The sequence below is a fragment of the Aquila chrysaetos genome, chromosome 7 (assembly GCF_900496995.4).
Source record: "Aquila chrysaetos chrysaetos chromosome 7, bAquChr1.4, whole genome shotgun sequence".
Taxonomy (NCBI): domain Eukaryota; kingdom Metazoa; phylum Chordata; class Aves; order Accipitriformes; family Accipitridae; genus Aquila; species Aquila chrysaetos.
In genome coordinates this window covers 17,880,002-17,905,458 of record NC_044010.1, presented here as the reverse complement: position 1 = coordinate 17,905,458, position 25,457 = coordinate 17,880,002, and the positions used below count along the sequence as shown (strand labels likewise).

Genomic DNA, 25,457 nt, shown 5'->3' with positions numbered 1-25,457 from the left:
AACATACTGTGATTAAAAGTCGCTAAAATGATTACACTCATTCTGAAGACCTAAACCCAAGAGTCAGTTGTATGCAAAGTATTTTAAAAACTTACTTTAAAAATCGAAAGTTCTAAAACTCATGTTTAACTTACATTACTCCACCTTGAAACACATTAATTCAGTGTGTTGCTCTTTCATTTCTTCACCTGAGAAACACACTCTGCTGTCCAGAAAAAGTCTAGTTGTCTCAATCTGTGCAACAGATGTTAGTCATTGTGTCTCCTCCTCCCCTCTCCTGCCCTCCCCTGATATGCAAATGTGATCTTTGGCATTTATATTTCCCTAGTGGGGAAATATATTTCCCTGTTTAGGCTAGTTGTGGTAACTGCTGAGATAAAAAAAAAAAAATTCTAGGTAATGAAGCTGATAAATCAGTTTTGTGAATTTTATCAGATATCCTTCTCTGCCATGTAATGAATTCCTTACTAAATGGGAGATTTTTCTTCTTCCATGTGTGGGCAAGTGCCTGCATTTTCAAAAATGAATTTGTGGTATATTTTAAGGCATTTTAATTCATGCTTGCTCTGTTTGCCTTTTCTTTGGATGACTAAAACCAATCAACACTCAGTACTAATGTAATTAACAAACACTCGGTAGAACTGTCTGCAAGAAGAATCACATAATGTTGCATGTGATCGTGCAGCTCACAAATTGCCAGGCTGCTAACCTGACAGCTATACAGTAATATATGCAATTGAGAAATTCTTCTTTTCTTTGTATTTCCTAATTGCATAACAGCGTTTTTGTTAGTTTTTCAAATGTCTCATCCTTTAGAGTGATTAAGAAAATGGCACACCTGTGGTTGCCCCATATGTTCCTTTCATGAATATTGCTGCTTCTTACTCCATGAGCCACAAAGAGGGGGCTGCTCATCCTCACTTGCTGAATCGTTTTTCTTCTTCCTGACTCTCGTTGAAATACCCCTTAGTGAACTTGGAGTTTCATTTTTGTATGGGCATGTGAGTAATGAGTATGGCACCGATTCAGGCAATAACCATGTGTGGATATGTCATCTGAGCTACTGACGCCCAGGCTATTAAGATTAAAGCTTGTTCTAAAGATGCCTGTCATTCAGCAAGCAAACCTTCAACTGCACTGTGCTTTTTTTCCTTATATATGGTCACTCCACAGCCACTTTTCTTGCTGGGCTTTAAAGATATGTATGTTAGCACTCCTGCCTTTTGGTCATGAGAAAATAATGTGATTTAATCCTGAAAAAAACCACACTAGTATCAATTTAGTATGTAAAATGCAAAAAGGTAATGTTAGTGTGACCAGTAACAGAATTTTCGGCTATCCTGCAAATTTGATGCTAGCAAACATTTTTTCAACCAAGTGCAGATTGAGTCTTGTTCTCTCTTTTCTGGAAGAAACTTGTTCAAGTCAACCTTTTGTTAGGTACCAAATAACCTTTAGAATAATTCAGTAAATTATAAAATAAAAGGCTTCAACTAAAATATTCTTACAGCCAAGTAGGAAATCTAGTCAACCATTTCCAACATGGATTTACTGATCCAGAAAATTACTTTAATGCACATATCAATATACTTGCTGATTTCTTACATTTCAGTGGATTTTAAAAAAAAAATTGTTATTGCAGAGAGCCCTTGTGTTTCACGTGGTATACAATTGTCCTAGTTTCAGCTGGGATAGAGTTAACTGTCTTCCTAGTAGCTGGTACGGTGCTATGTTTTGAGTTCAGTATGAGAAGAATGTTGATAACACTGATGTTTTCAGTTGTTGTAAGTAGTGTTTAGTCTGAAGTCAAGGATTTTTCAGCTTCTCATGCCCAGCCAGCGAGAAAGCTGGAGGGGCACAAGAAGTTGGCACAGGACACAGCCAGGGCAGCTGACCCAAAGTGGCCAACGGGGTATTCCATACCACGTGATGTCCCATCCAGTATAGGAACTGGGAAGTGGGGGCGGGGAATCGCCGCTCGGGGGACTAGCTGGGTGTCGGTCGGCGGGTGGTGAGCAATTGCACTGCTCATCATTTGTACATTCCAATCCTTTCATTATTGCTGTTGTCATTTTATTAGTGTTATCATTATCATTGTTAGTTTCTTTTTTTCTGTTCTATTAAACCGTTCTCATCTCAACCCGCGGGTTTTGCTTCTTTTTCCTGATTTTCTTCCCCATCCCACTGGGTGGGGGGGGGAGTGAGTGAGCAGCTGCGTGGTGCTTAGTTGCTGGCTGGGGTTAAACCACGACAACAATTCACTAAAATTGTTCTCTACTAAAGCAATTATACAGCTATTGTAGCTCCTTAGGTTGACCTTTTTTTTAATAAAAATTAATAATTTTTTAAGTAGCATTTCACTGTAAAAATACAAGAGTGTTTACATGGAGCTGGTAAATTAACTGCATTCAAAAGGCAAAAAATAAAATTAAACTGTGAATCTCATTCCAGATCTGTAAGGGATTTTTTGTGTAAGATGTCATATCAAAATATGGTTTTAAGGAAGACAGAAAATTTGCATTGTTGCATGGACATCCCTGTTGTTGTGAGGAGTTGGAATTACTTCCTAATAAATGTGCAATTTTTATAATTGAAAATAATTGATGAATAAAGTTATTCTGTTGGCCTATTGGACATACAGTAGACTTTTTTTAGAGACAAAGATTTCAGTCCAGGTGACATTGAAGCTAATGGTAACATTTTACTGTCTCTTGCGGAAATTCAGAAGTCAGTTCTGAGTTCCTAGTTCTGCCATTGGCTTCACACTGGTACACCTGTCCTGTCCCTTTTCGTGCTTTCTGAGAAGTCAGAATTTAACTGGCTCATGAGAGAACTAATGAATGCCTGTATCTAAAAATACATTTCATGAATGCACAAAGTGAAGAAATTTGGAAAATGTTTTTCTGGTGATTCCTTTTGTCATACCAACTCATTATCTTTAAGAACAGTAAGAACAAGAATTTCAGACAAATATGGTATTTGGGTTGAAGTTTTTTATTCGTAGACCACTGGAAATTACAGACCCCATGTTAAATGCTCACAAATAAAAGGGATCTAAAGGTCACAATAAAAAAAAAGAAACAGACTCTAGAATAAAAGCTTAGAGATTTTGAATAAGAGACTGTTCCTTCTATCTACTGTGAAAGCGAGGTCAAGTGATAAAAAAAATGATTTTTCCATATAGCTATTTTTGAGGGCAGCTGGAGAATTCAGGCATATAATTTCCTTTTAATTAATCTATTTTAAATTAAATTTTAAAAATTTAAATTGTTCTTGTACCTAAATCCCTTTAACAGTTTCCTTGACACAGTCTGTGTACAATCTATTAGGGACATGATGCTAAATTCGACTTGCATTTAGGCACTTCTAAATTTGTATTGGCAGGGAAAAGAACTCTAAAACATGTATCTTTCTAATGTATCTTTCTAATTTACATCTGTGTATTAATCTAAGGTTCAGTAGTACAACAGGGGAAGTCTAGCGATATGTTTGAAAAAGACAGATTTAATGTTTGTCTATATATGAGGAGCATGGCATTTGTAAATAACCCTCTTAGAGAGGACTGGAAAAAAATACTATCAGTATACAGCACCATGCTTAGCAAAGCCACAGCAGCTTTTTCCTGTCTCTTGCTACATGGCACACATCCAGATATCTGCTGTACTAACATTTGCTCCTGGGAGGAGATGAAGAAAAAAGGGTCCATAAGGTTTCCATTGGCCTAGACAACTGAAACATCTGCTGGATTCATGAGCAGCTTGCTGGCCTAAGTCAGCAGGGAGAACTGCTGCAGATCAGCTCTGCCATATCAATAGATATTTCATAGACCGTAGGGAGGAAAAAAGAAAGTCAGTAGAGTAAGTGATTTTATTTCAAAGTACACCAAAATCTTGTGTAGCTTTATATAAAGTGATATCTAAATTGCACAAAATTAGAGCCACATCTACAACCGATCAGCGTGCAAGACTCATTAGGGAACAGGTACATGAAAGAATAGCAGGATGCAATCCTAATCTTCTAATATCGGCTAATAGGAGCAAGTCACCTCAGTTCCCAGATGAAATTTGACAAAAAGCAGTCACCTGAGAAAATATTCCCTTTACTCAGCAGCTTGCACCAGAAGAAGCCTCCTCCATCTCTCTGAAATACAAATAGTGTGAAGATGGTTGTTGGAAGGGAATTGGCTGTTCCGTGTCAGGACACACAACAGAGAAAAAGAGCAAGTGTTGAAGCAATGAGGGTAGAGGACAGAGGAGAATATACATCCTTGCTTGGTGTGAACTGCCTTTCATCACTTTAGTTCAAGCCTGGGTTCTGGCGCCTAAAAGTGTAGTCTGGCCCAAGTAATTTTGTTGTTTATGGTTTGGTGCCACTTAGGCTCAAAAGGGCTACTAGAACCGTATACAGTGATCATTCTCCAGACCAAATTCCTGGTGTTATTTTATTGTGTAAGCTGAAAGAGGAGGGGGCGGGGGGATCAAGTATTAAGTCAGTTTTAAAACTGTTGTTTCATATTGGAACTTTCATTAGCTTGAACAGAGCTGTGTTTCAGAGATCTCTGTACTAGAAAAAGAATCAAACATCAAAGAAGGTAAATATTGACATGGTGGGTGAAATCACCAGTAACGAGAACTTTGTGAATATACAGATGATCACAACTGGAAAACCTTTTATTAATCATTCAGGCTTTTGCTCTGTGAGAATCAGAACTGCTTTCTTCAGGGAATGTTCCCAGTTGGCTGGGATGCATCTATGTATTGATCAACACAAAGCCATTAAGGGAGTGCCTGTTCAGATCAAAACCATCCGCAGGCACAATATTTCCCACCTTTAAGACAGTACTGCCTATTCACACACACACACACACACACACCACCCTTTACAATAGTTTTTACAGTAAATATATTTGTTATCAAAGGGATTTTATTTGAAAGTGTGTTTAATTAGTCCACATTGTGTTACATTGACAGAAATCAAGTACCTGTAACTTTTTGATACTGATCCCATTTACCACTAGGATATTTTATTTGGGACTATTTACAAGTGCAGAGTATTTCACTGGAAAACACTGGTAATCTGGTAATCAGAACAGTTAAGTGTAACACCACATATAGCGTCTCTGATCAAAATCTGTTTTTTCTACCTTTGCTTTTTCTTCATTTACCTTTGAGGATTACATAACATCTGAAGCAAAGTAGCAGTGAGAGTGTTGGAAGTCCAGGTAGCAAGTATTAATTTAATGTACTAGCGCAATGACAGGTTATTCTTATTCAGACTTCTTTCCAAACCAGAGGTAGTGAGATCAGTGCTTAGATATGCTGTTCTATTCTGATTAAAATGTACAGTCTGAAGTAAAAAGAAGTTAAATTCACAGAAAAAAGTGGGGGGTTATTGATGATTATATCACTGTTCTTCTTCGTCCCCCCTCCTGTTTGTGTATATATGTGTAAACATGTACAAGATATGCATTTACTTCTATATTTTAACAAGAATAAAAGCTATTATGTGGGCACATACTAAGGCAAACCTAGAGCGGTTTTCATTTTCACTTTTGCTCAGCTCTTTGGTACAGTGAAAAATTCCAGGTTCCATTTAAAGACAGAAGGTTTAAAGTGGTGAGCGAGCTTTTGCCAGGGCTATTTGTAAATAAGGGTAAGCAGTTCAGTGATGGTGCATTTTGGGGATTCCTGAATACTTTTTGAGGTTACAAATGTTCAAAGCACTACTTGGAGCTGACTTGTACAGCTGCCTCCTCTTCTGTCTTTTAACATCTCTTTTGGATGAAATTTCAGAAGGTGGTGAGACAAAGCTAAAAGTGGAAGGATTTTAAACCTTGATTGTGTTCTGCTCAGATGGAAAGAGTGATTGAACAGAGAACATAGATAAACAGACAGACAAAACCAATGTCCTTGCCAGATGGGTTACCTGCATGTTGGACTCCATTATCTATTTTAAGGATGAAGGAAGAAGGAAAACTGTATTTCTAGAGAGATGCAAGAATATTTTATTTTATAATGACTAATAGCTGGAAAGCCTAAGAGAGCATTTTTTCCAATAGATTTGAAATGTTTCAGAGATGGGAGCAAGGAAATGATGAAAGGGGTTGTGGCAAAATGAGGAGCAAAAAAATGAATCAAATCTACTGATTTAATTGTGTTTTTTATTGGTTGTACAATTCTACTTTGGTAGAATGTTTAACTTAGAAAAATGAAAACCAAAGTATTTTGATTTTTCTGAACAAAAATGGTTTGCTTTTATCACTTAGGGAAAAATTAATATTTTTAATGTTTTCATTCCATCTCTACTTTTCTTCTAACCAAAATTATTTTCTCAATTATTTCTGAATTTCTAGTAATTTCAGTCTTCCTTAAACATCACATTTTTCCAACAAATTTACTATTTTCCAAAATATCTTCTTCCAATAGTAGGGTTATATGCTTTCATATATCACCCAGAGTATTTCAAGCCAAGATTCAAATAGGGTAGAGTTGTGGGAAAGGCTATGATTAGGCTACTGAAGGATCTCTGAGATCAGCACAGGTTCTGCAAGCAGATCAGCTGAGTATCTGACTTGAATGAAGGGGTAATACATGTAGCATGTGGAGAGCCGCTCACCTGAGACAATGCTAGGCACTACCAAGTTTTCAGGAAACACAAGTGACGTGTTTAGCATGTAGAATCCAGCAACGGTTGCAAATGTCTAGTGCACAGTTTGACCAGGCAGGGACAGCTGTTAGCACTTAATAGCTTACACAAATTCTCAATTTCCAGAAAAAAATTAAGCATATAGGATTACAGTGAAAACCTGTGGATCTGATTTAGGAAGTCTATGGAAAGTATTCATTTACTGCTTTGGTACATTAGCTGTTTGTGACGTGCTCCATATTGAAGCCCTGTATATGAATATTTGTAGTTCTCAGTGGATCCATACTAGTATGCTCTGGAAGAACAACTTACACAAAATGATGTGGCAACCTAGCTGTCTCCCCTTCCTATAAAACAAAACCAAAAACCCCCTCAAACAAACCAAAAAACCCAACCCCAAAGCCTGCATTATCCTAGATGGACTGAATCTCCACACTAATCCTAAAGAGTCCAAGTACCCATGCAGCATTTTTCAGAACACTTGCTCTAGGCTGATACCTCAATCTAGGACTGGGCGAGTGACTTTGTCTTCTTGTGAACATCTCTCAATATGACTGTAGTTTTCTCATTTTTTAACTGTTCGCATTTCAACTCTTCTTCTTGCTAGGGGGGAGAAAGACATCTGCTTGTCTTGATTACCAACCTTTCAAATGGCATTCTAGAAACATAAAGTGCTTTTGTGAGCCTGTAATAATTAACTTTCAGGACATTCTTGAAGTTACGTGTCTGTGTCGTCTTTCTAGTAATTCCTTCTTTAAGAAAGATTAGATTCCCCCTTTATAATTGTTGCAGAACTGTGGTTGATAATTTCATATTCTTCCCTACCCGCCTTATTTACCTGTGAAACTGCTTCTGGATAGAGCATGCTTGAAAGAAGATTATCAGTGTATTGCTGTAAACTCTGGGCATTGCTTCAGGGCACTTTTCCCAGTATTTCCTTTCTAGATACTGAAAAGATTTGTTGTTAAGGGTATTAAAGTATTTATCTACATACCCACATTGATCTCATTTTAAGTAATTCTTGGTTTCTTGTTTGTTTAAGTAAAAAGAGCTTATGTTAATCATGTGCACTTTGAAGAGTAGGCACTGTTTGCATTACATTCAGATAAACACGTAAAACTTTGGATACTTATCAGCATTTTCTGGATATTCTGAGTACACAGAACTAGAAAGAAAATCTCTCATACAAAATATTCATTCAGGCCATGTGACCATTTCTCCAAAGCAGAACCGTACTATCCCAGGCTGGAGTGCATCAGAACACTTGTGTTCTTTTTTGATTTCTTTTTTTGTTATTGTTGTTTGGTTGGGTTTTTTTGCACTTGTTGAAGTGCAGTGGACTTTAAGAGGGTAAATGGCTGGGTCATGCCATCACAGTGCTAAACATCTGTGGCTTGCAATGAGTTATCACATGGAGACAGGACAGAAAATGTGCAAAAATTGTGTGCTTTAGATTGCATTTCATTGCAGTCCATTTTAGAACCGTTACAAGTACTTGCTAATGGATCATTTGTATCAATACATTGTATTCAAATTACACTGACAGTATATTGCTAAACATCTGCATGATAGTTGTTTCATGTGATATATAAAGAACTTGCAATGTAGGTCAGATAGCACGTGTAACTGCATGCTTTACTTTTAAATTGGCAATATAGGTATAAGTCTTTCCACGATGTTTAGGCTCGGATAGTTTTCCTATTGTCCTGATGCACATCAGAATGATACTGGTGTCAAAATTTTTGGTACACTTACTACAGAATTGCTGGCTCACTGATGAGATGCTGGGTGTGGACAACCCTGATTCTGTTATAGTCATCTTAGAAAAATCAGCAACATTAAGTTCTTCTGCTTTTGCAGCCACTGGGGTAAACTGTTCAGATTCGCGTGCACATAACTAGAGTTGGATCTTTTGCTTGAAACTGCTGATTATTCCTTTTGCCTGGCTCTTATTCTATGGAGACTTTCCACAGTGAAAGAGAGGAGTATCCAAACCAGAGTATTTCATACAGTTAACTGATTATTTATTGTAGGTAAACAAGCTGATGATAGAAAGCAGTGTTCAGGTAGAGTGCTGCCTTCAGATAGTATGTTACAGTGTGGTGGTCAATTTTTGAGGCCCCCAAATCACAATATTAAGATAGCAGTCTGGAGAACTGATTGTATTAACTATTCTTCATGCTGAACTAAAATATGAAACTGTGACATAGCAAATACAAGCAGTATAGGCTGACTGGCTACTGTTTTACCTGTATGATGTTTTCTGGACAAAGGCCTACATTGGGCAAGATAGGAGCTTTCCTCTATTCTCTGTGAAAGTCACTTTTTTTGAGATGGGCTAATGTTGCTTGTGTCATGTATATTTCTATTGGAAATATGTTTTATAAGTTAATTTCTTATCTATGTTAGTTTCGTTACTCACTGTAGAAATATCATTAGTTTATGATCTTACCTTGTTTATGTTGACATGCTTTACATTTCCAAATATGAGTTTCACTTTGTCTTTAAACCCCCTAAATATTATTCAATTTCTGAAAAACTTGGAGCCCTATTTTCAGTTCTGTCACTAAGTCACCTGTTTCCTAAACCTGCCTCTAAGCAGTAGAACACATTCATGCAAAGACAAAGCCTGAGCTATACTGCCTGCTTGTGCACCTCCAAGAACCCTGTGTAGTGTGGTTGTTGGTCAGTCCTTAAACATCTGATAAGTTATGTGTTTACAGCTCTTTAATTTTCTTTTAAAATGACATGTCCAGAACTTCATTTAATTTGTTACTCAAAGAAGAGGGTTGAACAGGGAAGTAATAAATTGTAACAGAAAGTATTTTCAGTAGCGTAAATAGGTAAGTACGTAACTCATGTGAAGTTGATAGTGCCTGATACAGACTTAAACCAATGGAGGTTCTAGACTGACTTTTATGAGAGGTGATATGCCTTACTTTTTTTGGTTGTGTTAACTGCAAGAAGTACCAGTTAGTTTGATGAAATGCTTGGATTTGGGGGAGAAGAAAGCACATGGTATGTTCTAACTTCATAGCAAGAGGTAGATTTGATAGGGTTGTATGTGTATATTTGTCTCCACCATAGCTTTATATATTTCTTCTATTACCCTATTGCCTGGCTTCTGTGTAATTCATTTGTGCATTTTCTTCTTGGAGCACTGATGTGAGGTAAGTAAATGCCATTATTCTCATTTTACAGATTAGGAATGGAAATGGGGTGACAATGAGGTCCAGATCCTCAAAGAAATGAAAGTGCAATTCCTTATTCTTCATGTTAGAATTGGGTACCTTCCTGCTTTTAGAGAAAAAGGGCTTTACAGTTTGTTGAGGCACAAAGAATTGTGTATAGCCCTTTAAAGCGAAAAGTGACACAAAGCGCTAAACCATATTTGCACTGATGAGAACCAGAAAATTCAGCAGTCTGTTATCACAGCTGTGGGAAGATGAAGTTCATTTTAATTATTTTGAGGTTTGTATCTTCCATCAGGAATTTAGAGTGGTGGAGGGGAATGCCTTTTCCCCCTTTTGAAATAAATAAATAAAATCACTGGGTACTCTTCTCCATTCACAAGCAAATAATACCATAGTGATAGTCTTAAAAGAGTAAAAAAATAATCATTTATGCGAGGTTCCTAGGAAATAGCAGTGTTTGCACGTACTTTTTATTCCATTGTCTCTCTCACACTTTTTCCTGTTTATGGAATAATTGTACTTCAATATGTAATTTTCTCAAATTTGTATCTGCCATCTCTTTCACTGAAATATAGTCTAACTCAATTATATCTTGAGTTAGCTGCTGTTGTAGAAACATACTCCTGAAACACAGGGAGTGAAGGAAGGAACAAAGGCTTCCTCCTTCTCTATTATTGCTGTCTGAAATCAGCGTCTGTACCGGCGTGCTCTTGTCCTTTAGATTATCGTAGTAATCACTTAAACATTTTTAAAAGCCCATCACAGTTTGGGGGTAACAGTTACTTTCTGAGTTATTTCTTCTCTCTCTCCCAAACCTCTGTCATTCTGTAGTGAGTTTCTGCAGTGTTCTCATTAACTCCAATTTTCTCTGCAAGTGGTTTTCTTACTGGAGCATGTAATAGTTACCAGAACAAAAATTGTTTTTTTTTTCTTTGTTTTGATTCTTTTTTAAACAATGTTTCTTCAGTGAGCAAACAATTTACAGGACATTCTCTCTGGGGATAAACTCTAAAAAGTGTATGGTATCCAGATATGGGACTAAATTATTGCCATTTAAGACAGCAAGTTAGGAGAGGCCAATAGACCCAGTCAAAGACTCTCTGTGTATCAGATTATGTTCAGGCGAATTTCTCTTTCTTTAAAAATGCTATATGAATACAGTTTAGGATGCAGACTACATTGTCGTCTTGTCTTTTAGACTAAAGCAAAGCAGGTAGTTATGTATCAAGAGTTAAACTATCTTCATTAATCTGTAGTCAATATTTTACTACACTCTTAAGACTGTTCTTAGAAATCAAATAAAATAATAGGGCCAACAACTTCTTCTGTAGTTTCTTCCTTCAAAATTTCTAGGACACTAACCTTCTATACGGTATCTGTGCTGAAAAAATTGAGAAGGGCATTAATTCCTATTGAAAAGTTAGAAGAAACACTAGTTGCACAGTAATGCAGACCTCAGCTTATGCCTGCTGAAATGCAGTTCACAGTATCCTTTTTCTTTAAATTAGATAAAGACAAGCTAATAACGCTTCACTTCCTTAGAGAGATGTTTGCATTATTTCATATATAAATTAAGAGAGAAAGCCAGGAAATTGATTCAGTATATTTAGATGTTTCATCATACTGGCTTTTATTTCTAATGTTTTAGTTCCTTTGCGAAGAAAGCAAGCCAAAATTAATGTATTCTCCCTAAAGATGCAAGCTGCTACTTGAAGTAGTAAGTTGCTTGTCTCCTCCCCCAAATATTTACTCTGTATTTTTTTTCTTTTAGGGCCTGGTCCTATTGAAGTCAATATTAAAAAATCTGACTGATTTGAAAAATAATTTGCTCAAGATTTGTTTTCTTTATTTCTTCTCATACAGTTTTGCATTTTTTATGGGCTCTGGTTTTGGCTGACATCATGCTATAAAGGTATCAAATAAAAGGCCCATGGCTTTGTGGTTCTGTGCAAGACTGAAAAGGATAAATCTCTGCTATTGGCTTTCTGTGTGAGAATGAATAATACTGTAGGCTCTATAATTTCCCTCACATATTCTGATAAACTTCATTTACCTCATAGAGATGCTAGGCAGCCAGGCTTGCAGAATAAGTTAGAGCTGATGTGCCAAAAGATAGCTAACTCACTGATGTCACCTCTTGTCTAGTCCTGCCTCTCTTTCCACACCCTTTTTTTAATGGCTTTTGACATGAGCAGGCAAAGCTTGCTGCACTGATACTGTGAAACTCTCTTAATTTATAAGATAACTGTGTCCTACAAAAAGGCACCTCCGCAGAAACAAAAGTAGAGAGAGAATTATGTTTTCTCGGTGCTTACAGCCACCAAGTCACCTTTCTAAGTAGCCTGGTAAATTGATTAGAATATATAACTTAAGCATCAAATGGAAGTGTTGAACTCATTAAAGAGCTTTCATTTCAATTGCAAAAAGTAAAAAAAAATAACCCAACAAACATAAACAAATAAACATGAGATGAACTCACAAGATGAATGTTTCCAAACTGGACCAAATAATGACAATTATTCTGCATAGGCTTGTCACATACTGAGATAAAAATCAGTTTTAAAATTTGTAAAAGCAGTTGAGCCATGATTTCTGGGTGGAAAAAAAAAAAGCCTTTCTTGACTGAACACAGCTTGTGGCTAATGAGATATGAGCCTGTCAGTTCTACTGGAAAGCAGTATTGGTCCTCCACAAAGCATCACAAAAACAACCTGTGATAGAATATACTGAACTATAGCTCCATCTAGTCAAAATAGTTGAAATAATTTTGCTAACAAAGCTTCCCAAAATGAGCAGAGGGACCGGGATACAGCATGGAGACAGTGATATCTAGATGCCGCCTTCTTTTTGTAATAGCTTCATTGCTTATTGTAATTTATCTTTGTATAACCTTGTAGTATTTCCCAGTGAAACTTCTTGCTTCCTCTTCAGATACAAGGGAGTTTTAATGTGGGCCATCAGTACTTTTTTTTCTTTTTCATTCTTTCTTTATTGGTATACTCCAGACAGACAGTAAAATTGTTTGACTTGCCTCAAGGTTTGATCATGGAACAGAATATAATTGTATATACTATAGTAGATGTATATGTGTCTGATTGACCTGATCTGCAGGTGGAGGGTAGAAGTGTCATTGCCAACCATTTGTTGTGAAGAAAGCAAGCAAGCTGGACGGGTAGCCCTGTCTGTAGAAGAGTGATCATCTGAGTCACATTCATTATCTCAATCATACCTGTCAATCACCACAGTTAATAGTAAAGTAGGAAGTAAATTGCACTGAACTTACCTTAAAAGCTGTGTTCAGAAAGGTACATATTATTTACATGTTTTGCATTTTCTAGATGTTTATAAAAATAAAATGTCCCTGTAATACTTACTAAGCAGCATTTGAGGGGGGGATTTCTCTTTGATCCAAATTGAAACTCATGTGAAAGTTACAATTTTCACCCCCCTCCCCTATCTTACCTTCTTACCCACTCCCCATTCCCCCCAGCTTACACTCCCACCTTCTGTTTCTTCAGCTAAAAAGGGATAATTCCCATATTCCTGGCATTGATCAAATGATAGTTTCATGGGATTATGTCTGACTGCTATCACCACCATTACAGAAAATATGGATATTGGTTTGTAGCTAAATTTTCTGCCTTAACAGAAACTTTTCTCATGCTCTGTTTTTAAACAAAGCTTCATTAGGAATTAATTTCTTTTCAATATGTTCTTTAAATATATTTATAAATGAATACATGATAATTTAATATTTTCCTGACTTCTTAAATTACAGTTATGTCTGGAAAAAGATAACCATAATCTTTAAAATCTTTTTGACTCCTGTAAGGCCTTTGACTTGAAATAGCATGACATCTTGAGTAACAAGCAAAACTTATTCAAAACCAACCTTACAAGCATTTAGCAGATTAGAACTATTTGAAAAAATGTGGTGAAAGTGTAATGATGAATAAGAACTCACCATCCAGCACTCATGTTTCTGTGCATTTGTCTGCATAGGGAAAAGTGGTTGGTACTGTACTATTTAGATGGGTCTCAGAGTTGGTTTTTAGAAACGCCCTGGGAAACACAGTTCTTGCCAGCAGTGTTTGCGGATGCCACAAAGACTGTGGAGATACAAAATAATGAAAAACACAGGTCACTGGGCTCAGGGAAAGATATGTTACAGTGCAGTGAAGCATAGGGATGTACATCTAAGAGCTACAGGAGAACTGGAATGGGGGATTGTCTTTGGAGCAGTGTCTGAGAAAAAAACATTGGCATTGTGGTAGACCTTCAGTCAAATTGGGTCCCCATCTGACCCTGTGAACAAGGGACTCATTTAGGTGTGCAAACAAGAATATGAAGTACTGGTGGAGAAGTGGTGTCACCTTTTTATTTTTTCCTTCTGTGACTGTTACAGTGGGTTTTCCAGGTCTGGGCTCCACACTTCAGAAAAAAGATGACAAATTGAAGAGAGCACAGAGAAGAGCCACAGACTAATTAAAGGATTAGAAAAATACAATTTCTACAGAAAGACTTAGGAGCTCAATTTATTTAGATTATCAAAGAGAAGGTTAATGGGTGATATGATCACAGTCTCTAAGTGCCTACAAAAGAAAGAGAAATTTGATAATAGAGGGCTCTTCAGAGCAGGGAAAAAGATATAACAAGAGCCAGCGGATGCTAGGTGCTGCAGTGAGACAAATTCAGACTAGGGGTAAAATGCTGTTTTCTTGTTTAAGCAATGATGACCGTTGCTCTCTGAAGTAAGTTCCTGAAGGTGCCACTAAGTTTTCCATTACTAGACTTCTGAAGTCAAGGTGGACTGCTTTTGTTGGAGCACATTGTCTTGTTCAATCTCTGCTTACAGAGTTAAGGAAGAAATTAAGAAATGGGAATTTAATAACTATATTAAGAACCATTCACAACAGAGAACCACAGTGGTAGCGTCCAGTTGTTGAAAAGATGATGAAAACTGTGTTTCTTTTAACATACTGGCCTCAATCTGGCAGTGCTGTTAGGCTTGCCTTCTCATTGAAGGCTCATCACCAAGCATTCTTGATTTAATGGGACTATTCACATGGATCTTCCAGCGTACTCAATGCTGGGAGTATGAATGTTTTTTTGCAGTTGTAATAAGTTATCCCAGGCATAAGGGTTTTTCCAAAGCAAGTCCCTTGGGGAATGATGTTGTGATTCCAGTCAGTGGCCTCCAGCCGAGGGTCGCTGTGCTGCAGCGGGAGCCTACTGCCCCCGCAGCTCAATGGTGGTACTTAGAAGCGGCTGAGAACACCTTGTCTGCTTCACCGATGGCCTGGGTTCTTCATCCCACTGAGTGCTTGCATGGGCTGGCAGCTTCGCTGGCATGCTTCCTGGGCACATGCTACCTACCTATTTAACAGCAGTGAGGCCTCTCCCACAAAATGCTGTCAGTCCCCCCAAGAACCAGATCTGATCTGTAGTGGCATAAAACCACTTCTTTGGCATTTACAATGCTGTGTTAAATGGCACGCTGTTGATGCTTTCTATAATGTTCATTTATCTGGTATAGGCTTTTACAACCTTCTCCAGTCCTTGCAGTTCCAAAGTTCCTACTTCAATAACCCAAGTTAGATGCTGATACAAACAATAAAGTAAATTTCATAAATGTTTCTTTGTCTTAGTTTTCCCATCATTTACTAGTAATTTTGGTCTTCATTAAGAGGTGTGCAGTATCCGTTCTTTTGGTCTTGCTTTGTCTGTTTTTCTCTGTTCTGCACAGGCTCCCTTCTTTCCACTTGGGCTAGTATCCAGATTAAATGGCTCGTTTTCTCTGTACGTCTTTCTCCACTCCAAGCTTCCTATGAAGCTATGTGCATCTTCTGCAGATCCACACAGCTTCTGTATTGGTAAGGGATAGGATGAATGCTTCAGTTTCACTTTTATATGCTAGATTAATTCTTGCTTCCAAAACATCAGCATGCAGTAGAGTGGCCAGCAAAAAGAAAGTTCTTCTGACCTCTTTCAGATCATGGCATCTACAGTTTCCATTTAAATGGTTGATCAGAAAAGTTTACCTACTAACCACTCTTCTGGTCAAACAAGTCTGTGACTTGACAATCATTAGCAAATGATAGACAGCATATACACTGACAACTTCATGATAAGAACTATAATATCAGAAAGACAATATAGGGTAATTCTGGGGATATCTCCCAAATCATGTTAATAGGTTCCTAAATAATTACAGCAGTTCTTTATTAAACTATCTTCCATTCCTAGTCTTTAATGTAAATGACAGATTTTGCTGTGCTAATCTCTGGCGCTAGGTTCTGTTTAATGCTTCTTGTATGCAAAAAGTATTTTAGCCCACGTAGCCTCTTATCCACAGCTCATACTTCAGAAGGTTATTTCTTTGGTAAGATGCCTGTAATTCAGTGGAAGTAATAACAGGCTGTGTGCATTTTTCTGGATTTTTAAAATTCTAATTTAAGCGATAAGCAATTTATGCAATATCTTGAGGTTCCTTGACACATTGGAATTGAAAGAGGAGAAATGGAAGGAAATGACAAATCTTTTTTTTTTTTCCATCGTTGTTTATGATTTTTCACTCATCAAGTATTTCTCAACGTGTGGTTTTCAAGAAGCAGGGTTTGATTAATGAAGTGTCAGATACAGAGGATGTCATGAGAATTTTGGCATTTATTGTTTGCAGCATTTAAATTAGCCATGGAGTTTTCAATATTCCTTATTTTTTATTTACTATATCTGTTATCCTGTTGATAGTAAATACCCTCTTATACTAAATATCAGTACATAGTAAATTTTGATATTTAGACATCTGCAGGAAGTTGATATTTATACAAAAAGTATACCAGTTATTCAGATTTGCATTTTGATGGAAATCCTTTATTTATTTATTATTTTAAAATCAAGACAGTGGAGAGTGTTGGACTACCTAAACACTAATGGTTTCAGTGACGTAGATGCTTATGTACCAGGTCTAAGGCCATCAAAACTATTTTGCATAGGGAAATTGACAGCTATAAAAACATGGCTAGAGTTACATTTTTTGCAATATCAGCAGGTCAAATAGAAGTTCAGTTGTTAATCTTTTATTTAGTAATTCCTTACTCTGGTCATCTGAAAACCTTTATACTATGTAATAGACTTCTGTATTATCATGCCTTCCATACAGAAGGCATGCCTCAATTTAACTGAGCTGGGAACAACTCCGATGAGAGCCACTAAAATAAGATGTTTCTGTGAAGGTTTTATGCCAGATTTGTGATGCAGTATTGGTATAATTAGTGGATATTGTATATATAATTTCCTTGATGTACTTATGACATATCTATGAGCTTGTTCACTCCTGTAGGGCTGTAGAGAGATTTTTCACTTCTGACACATCCCACTTGAGTGTCAATCTTGGCATTATACTTCTTATGCTAGCAGCTCTACCTACCCTTGAGTGCTTCTTGTACTAATAGAACCTGTATAAAAGGAGGGGAAGAAATAAGCATATATTTGATTTAGACTATTGGATTGTCTTTCTTTTGCATTGTATCCTTGAATAAATTAATATATCTCCCAGATAATGATGTGTCTTGCTTATTATTGAAGAACTTTTCTTTCCACACCCGTGTTAAAAATGACTTGCATGTTTTTAATGTGCTCCCTTGTTGCGATACTGTTTGTCAGAATGTGTTGTGCTGTTTGATAAGGGGTGTGCTATTCTCACAACACATGAACACTTTAGTCTAACTATGCCTTCGAAAGTGATTGTGATGCAAGAATCTGCTCCTGTATTGTGTAGAGGTATTTGGAAATCTTCCCAGTGACTTTTCAGCAAGCACTTAATGTGATTCATAATGCTCTGGGATAGAATCACAGATGTGAAAGAGACCTACTACATCATCACTTCCATTTTCATATGAGATCAGGTTATATTCCCCCAACAAAGGATGCATCGGGTATTAGACTCACGCTACATTTGCTCTCCAACAACTTTCCAAACCTGGCAGGAAAAGTATCGTCCTGAGAGTTCTGTAAAACGCATAAAAAGAGACAAGGAATCAAGGCTGCCCTGTCCCTCTATTTTAAAAATCCTATGCGGATTTTTATGTTACACTTTCAGTGACTTTTTCAATAGCCATTTGACTGTATTATCTGTACTGAGACATCAATGTAGGTGTGTAGCATGTGAGTCCTATGCGGAGCCATATCCTGGATGTATGGGTATGTCTGAAGAGGTAAAATTGCAAAGTATTTCTTTGGAACTAATTGGTATGACTTACAGCGGGGCAGGGGTGGGGAGGGAAGGGGAGAAAAAGCCCTATTTCTTAATTAATCTATCTGTTTCTCAGATACAGAGAATATATTGCAAATATAATTTTTTTTTTATTTATTGTACTACCTTTCTTTGGTCAGAATAGATCACACTGAATTCAGGCTCTGTCATCTGTGCGAAGTTGTTGCAATAAATTCAGTTCTACAACTCAAATCCTTTTTTTTTTCTCTTACTCTCTTCCCTTCTCCATCCCTCCCCTCCCTCCTCAGGCAGCCAAGGGCAGTTTCCACTTACACAGAACGTCACAGTTGTTGAAGGGGGAACAGCAAATTTGACCTGCAGGGTCGATCAAAATGATAACACCTCCCTCCAGTGGTCAAATCCAGCTCAACAGACACTGTACTTCGATGACAAGAAAGGTAAATCGTTTCCTGATCTCATGGTGCTGCATCATTTTTTCTAAGAAAGAAATGATTAAAACCATTTCCCTTTAATATTTTAATGTGAAAATATTTCCTAGGAGTATATGTTTTCAGTAATATTATATAATCTTTTTTGGAGGGGGGTTCACTGAAGTACTCTCTTGCATATAAAATTGTATTTTATTATTAAAGGAAAAGAATAATATCTGAAATTCTTATTGCAAGCTAATTTGGAAAACATTGTTGCAAAATATCTTGGAGGAGCATTTATGGGTGGTGAGAGGCTGGCAAGGGAAGAAACAGTCCATAAACCTTGTGACTTGCTTTTATTAGTGTGTATGTGTGTTTGTGTGTATACATTTTTATTTTTTTAAGATGTATGTATATAATCCCACTATTTGCTTCAAGTGTACTGCAGTTTGGTTGTTAGTGCAATACGCAGTTGCCATGGTAGGTGTTCTTAACAGCTAATAAAAATGCTTGGTTTTAGTGCCCTGATTTTTCCAATTATACCATGCACAGATTTTGTAATTTAAGTTAAAGTAAAGGGGGGGAAAGACAGGAAAATGTCCATTCCTTACAAAAAGAAGGGCATCATCACTGCAGTAGGATATATTTCTAAGACGTTTATCTTAATCTGAAATGAAAAAGCATTACATTTTACATAATGGAATGTTAACATAAAGATTACATTAGATTCCTTAAATAAATTAAAACTAAAGTTATGAGGAATAAATTCATCACTTGGCTTAAAAAATGCAAAAGCTTTGGTGTTCATTTCAGTGATACAGAAGTTCAACAGTATTTTATACTTAATTCTACTGCTTGAATTTATTCTGAAAGGTGCTACATACTCTAGAACATATTTTAACAAGTACAGTTATTCCTCTGCTTAAAATTAAAGAAGTGCTGTCCAAATGCTTTGCTGAATGGTTACAAGACTTTAAAACACCTTGTAGAACTGAAAATGCTTTGTGGATCTATGCACTTCAATAAAGTAGAGTCTAAAACCTGTCATTTTATACTTGCAGAAGCTGCAATCAAAATATGTTTTTTTGCTATTAATATAATAGCTGAATAGAATCTCTTGATGGTGTTGAAGTGGTTCCTTTCTCTTTTATCTAATTTCCTGTAGCGTGTAATCATTTGATTTGCAATTTCTTTGAAATCGTAAGTACCTTTTGAATGTAGGATTGAAGATGAGAGGTTTATAAGGTGCAAACTTTTGAGCTGAAAGTCTAGTCCTGTAACCTTTACTCATATAGACCCCTTTATTTTAGCTGTAATCATCAGTGGTTTGGGATGCGTAAATAATGTCTGCAAACTAAAAGCAGAGGGAACTTGTTTGTTGATAGAGCACATCAACACTCACAAAATCTCTAATTTCTACAATATAAGTGACGTTTTAAAGGATGCTGGGAAAGAAGTGGGAGGACTACAAATAGATTAATTTGAACTTTGTAGCCATTTTGGTGTGAATTGAATTTTCTGTGTACTTTAGCTAAATCTGTACTTTTAGAACGGATAATTGAAGTTTGTATTACTTTTTAATATAATGAATTGAAGCAACAGAATTTGAATGGCATGCAGCATAGTAAGTACTTAGAAGCAATTTATATTCCCCACAGGAAATGTGAGGAGCTGAAGTGCATAAATTTACAGGACCACACTCTTTATTGAACTTTTAGCTTGTCCCAAGACTTCGAGGAATACTTGATAGTTCATTTTACAGAGGGATTACTGTGCATCTATTAGGGAAATGTCTTGATGTGGTCAAGAAAAACTTCAGGTCCTTCAAGCAGAGATATTTAGTCTGTCTTACATTGGCAAAGCTTGCATTCTGTGTGACATTTCCAGACTTGAGTATACCAAGGGGAGTGAGCGGTGCATCCAAGACCTACATGGAAAACATTCTTCCATTTCTGAAAATGAAGTTACAGCTCTCATTGGCATTTTTTTCTGTGTGTATATGTATGTGTTCTTATAAGTAAGAAAGAGATTTCCTTTACATGCTTTTGATGCTTGCGTTATTGAGCCAAAATGGACAGAGATATTTATGGCTCTGATATCTTGGTTGTTTTCTCTGTAAGTGATGGCAAGTGCAACTGTAAAGGCTTCCTCTTTTTTTTTTTTTTTCCCCTTCCTTTCCCACTTCTCCCAGCCAGGCATACAATTTGGCTGTAAAAAGCAGCTTTCTACTAGATCCAGTCATTACATTTAATTTATTGAAAGAGCGCCTCAGCCAGAGTCTTTTCAAACCTGTCTCTTAATGTTAGCCAAAACCAACCTTCAGATCTTACTTCTCCCTTCAACACCATGAAAACTGCTGTTTAATAGCTGTGTCTCTCAAGCCCTGAAAATTCATGAAAACTGTTGAGTAGGTTTATGGTATACAATGGTGTAGGGTTAAGTTCTGTGTAGGAAACAGAGCCTTAGAAGGGAAGCACCACCAGTAGCCATTATATCCATCAGAGCTGAGTAACTCTGGATGTTACCACATTCAGAACTAAATCAAATTTGCATGTCTTTAACTTTACTTCCCTTCAGTAAGTTATTTTCTATACACATACTCGTAAGAATGACACACATAGGAATGACAGTATATTTCTTTTATGTCTGGAAGCATAAAAAACATTAAGGAAATCTTTTTATTGATTGCTCTATATTTTAATAATTGCGAGAGAGTCAGGTAGTAAAACGAAGAAAGGCAGGTAAGTATCAAAAGAGGGTCCAAACTGCAGCAGAAGATGAGGGAGATGACAGCTGTCAGCATATGGCAGAATAGGTGCCAAAAATTGAGTAAATTGTCCATGCAGTGAAAAGCCCTTTGCCGCTAGATTGTCCTTTGAGAAACTCTTTTCACGTTCACACTTCTTTCTCAAGCAAGTTGCTTCCCCTGTCTTGCAAAAACATTTTCTGACCAAAATAGAACTTGCTGTGGGCCTGGAAAAAAGAGCCTCTTGGTCACATGGAGGGAATGTCTACTTCCCAGTCCCATGCCTCTCAACAAGGGGTTTATTATTAGTCCCCATTTTATTCAAAACGGATGACATATATTATGAAAAGCATGTTCATGTCATTTACTTTCTTCTGAACTGTGATGCAATCATTGACATTGAAGTTAGGAGTCATATTCTTCCTTTTTCTCTTTTATATATTCTAAATAAGTATGGAAATGCAATGAGCTACATGCACTAATACCAAAGCTACATTGTTAAAATTATTCTTCTGGATCTCCTCACATACTGCTATGGCCACATGTTTTTAAGTACAGATTTTTCTCAGTTAGAAGGATTTTGTGGCTGGTAGAGAACACTTCCTCCCCCACCCTCCCAGCAATTTAATATTTATTTAATATTTATGAAGGAGACAGGGACTATTTTTAACTTGAGACATTTTTGGCACCTAGCCTATACACTCTTAAATGATATAGATAGAAAATGAGTAGAGTTTTGTTTCAGAAATGGCAATGCTATAAATTTAGTGAATATGAAACCGCAGTTCAGAGGTTGTTTCCAGGTCCTCATCACTTGAAGTACTTGATTTGTTTTTTGTTGTAAATTTAGGCCTAAAATGTGTTTGACTCATTGTGGTGATGGGAATCAGGGGAGGAAAGAAATCCTATTTTCCTATAAGAAAATAAGTTACAGCTTTAATTTATTAGCTAAGCAAGGTAAAACAGTTGCATCCCTCCAACTCTTATTTTGACACTAAAATATACTAAAGCTGGAACTAACTTTGTCTTTATTATTATTTTAACACACAGTAGCTAAAATATATGAAAATACAAATGTTTGATCTTGTGGATTTGGTCTAACTGATGACCTGTCTCCTTCAGCATGTTGTCTCTCTGTTGTCCTTTCTGGTACTTTTCTTCTGGTTCCTCTACTTTGTGGCTTCAAGGACACTGTGTATCAATTTGATTTTTAACTCTTCCACTTTCATTTAAAGCATAAAATCTTTACCTGAAAGTAAAAAATAAACAGTCTAGTTGCATAAATGCATAAATGGTCTTAAATTTTAATAGGCTTAAGAACCTTACCACGACCCGCCTCGGTTTCTGACCCCCCAGGCAGAATTTTAAAGATTGTGTCTTCCTGGAAAATGTGAATTCACAACTCACCCTGAGCAAGTTCAGATTCTTTGGAAACAAATGCAAATTGCGTGCTGCACATCAAACGAGTTTTTCCCTACATAATTTTCAATCAAAATGAATAATTGCCATAGAAACCTCCGTATTACTTTATGCACCCAAATACCTATAATTATAAAGCTGCCTTTGGAAGAAGCACAATGTGCAACAATATGGAACTGGCAGATATGATTTTAAATTAATATAGGTTATTTTACTTTATCTTCACTGGTGGTACTTCTTAAGGATTTTGAGTGGGCAATAAACACAGAGAGACATAGATATGAATGCAGGTATATAACAAAAACGGTGTAGCATGGAAACACAGAGATGGTTGATAAAGAGAAGACTGAAAAGAACCTTCATTCAGCTTGCCATAGCAGCCGTCTTCTCATATTCCCTTTTGGTAGGGAATATAGATACATACAGAGCAGGATATAGAGTTGTAAAGGAGATGAACGATGGCTGTTGATGTCAAAGGTGTTTAATCTCATCAATATAAAAATGTGCAATCAGACTATAAAAAGGAAGAGAAACAGTACCTGGTGTATACATACCTAACAGTTTTGCTCAGTCAGGCAAGTGCAAGTGTAGAATACCTGCTCTTCACCTTAACAGGGAAGTTTGCAGGTCTGTTGATAGAAAAACAAGTGTTGTGTTGACATTGATCACGCTAAGTTTGCCACAAACTGACATGCCAGATTTTGACGAGACATATGCCTGATGCTAATCATAGATGGGTACATGTCCCTTGTGCTTTCATCAAGTAGTAGCACTTTCATGTCGTACTAAAAAATTAGAAAGCCTGTTCCAACCTCAGGATTATTCATCCCTCAGCAGCAGAACGTGTTTCTTTAGATGACCTTTGATTTTCTACATGTAAAAGAACTTGGCATTTATGTAACTCCCTATCATCTTGAAAGCTTTCAAAGGTACTGGTGCGCTAGGCAAGGGTTATGAGAGGGCACTGAACTTGCAAAGCTCCTGAGAACTTCCCTGATAGGCATGATGCCTCAGGTGAGCTTGTGGACACGTGTTTGGGGATAGAAGCCACCCATAAGGTTCTGCATTTGCTCGCTCTCAGGAGTAGCACTATTATGTTAGAACTTGCGGGTAAGTTTAGAGACAGGACATGTCTCTAATCAAAACGTTGTGCCTTTTGGCATACTAGCTGTACTATCAACTCCATGAAAACAACTCCTAACCTTTTTCTTTCTCAATATAAAGATATTTAGAGGGAGACCCTGAAATTCGCAGTGCACAAGGTATGGGATTTTAATTACAGTGTCACATATGTCAGTTTAGAAGCAACGAAAATAACATTTCTTTTTGAAATAGAAAGGAAAGTAGGAAATACATGCTTTAGATTAGTTATACAGGCAGGGAGGCAGACAGGCTATATTGCTGGGAGGACTGAGAAGGTTAGCATTTAAGTAATGTGAAATCAAGTAGCAATGATGAATGGACTTATGTCTCTGCCTTCACACGCTCTATTACATAATTGAGTGGAGATGGTATCAGACAGTAGATGATGACCAAGCTTAACTCCATCCTACGGTACACATATAAATTAGAGATTTACTGTTACTTAGAGTTTAACAGACCCTTTCAATGAGATAATACCTTGTAGTAAACCTATGACGTAGCATGAAAGGCAATGGGAAAAATGCAAGAAAACTATACAGACAAATATTGGAGTATGACTTTGCAGCTGGAAAAGTTGGGGGGAAGGTATCCTGAGCTGAATAGCAATAGCTTGTAAATGCTTTATAACATTTGAGAGGTTTCTAGCATTTAAAGAAAAAACTGTAGGAGATAGAAATCCAGTTTTCACAGAGAGCTTTCCATGAAGATCTTTTAGAATAGTTCTTCCAAGGTCTGTAGTTAAGTTTAATTCTTTATGTCAGTCAGATCTGTTGATTTCACAATTATGCCAGACAACTCTCAGTAGATGTCTGGCCAGCTCTTATCTTTCCTTGAGGCCCATGGTATGACATATAGGGATAGATAACCTGGGTTAAGTCTTTCAGCTGCAACTTTGTTTCTTACTAATAGGTTCTTGTGCTCACTCACTCCCCTGCTGTGGGGTGGGGGAGAGAATTGGAGGGGCTAACACGAGAAAAACTTATGGATCAAGGTTAAGACAGTTTAATAAGTGAAGGAAATAGAAAAAAAAACCCAAATGATGGAAAGGCAGTCACTCACCCCCTCCTACCGATCGGCAGCAGACCAATGCCCAGCCAGTCTCTGAGCAATGCCTACTTCGGAAAAACAACTCCCAAGTTGTATTGCTGAGCACAGAGCCATATGGTCTGGAATATCCCTTTGGTCAGTTGGGGTCAGCTGTCCCGAATGTGTCCCCTCCCAAACTCCTGGCCACCCCAGCCTACTGGCTGGGGGTGCAGAATGAGAAACAGGGAAGGCCTTGACACTGTGCAAGCACTGCTCAGCAACAGCCAATGCACTGGTGTGTTATCTACACTGTTTTGGTCATGAATCCAAAACACAGCACCATACAGGCTACTATGAAGACAATTAATTCCATCCCAACCAGTACACCTTACCTCTGAGCCAGGGGTAGAAAATGAGCTTAAATGATTTTGGTTAGTAGTTCCTTAGTGCTCGGAGGAAAAAAAGAAGTTGTCTTAGAGCTTTTGAGATCAAGAAGTGTCTCTCTTGATTCTTAAAAACCAAGGTTTCAAAAACAGGTTGCCGCTTTTGAAAGCCGGAATGCTTGTGTTCATGCATCTTAAAAAAGATAATGTGATAAAAGAGAACAGGAGTCTGTTAAAATATCTTGACAGTTATTG

At 37.1% G+C, this 25,457-nt stretch overlaps 1 protein-coding gene across 5 annotated transcripts in view; it reads left to right on the top strand.

Moving 5' to 3' along the window:
* Positions 1 to 25,457, top strand: part of CADM2 (cell adhesion molecule 2) — a 699,058-nt gene that overhangs the window by 488,305 nt on the left and 185,296 nt on the right. For all 5 annotated transcript variants that reach the window (XM_030020124.2, XM_030020125.2, XM_030020127.2 and 2 more), the window contains one exon: positions 18,363 to 18,512. In XM_030020124.2, the coding sequence (XP_029875984.1) occupies positions 18,363 to 18,512 (150 nt within the window). The remainder of the gene's footprint in view (positions 1 to 18,362; positions 18,513 to 25,457) is intronic.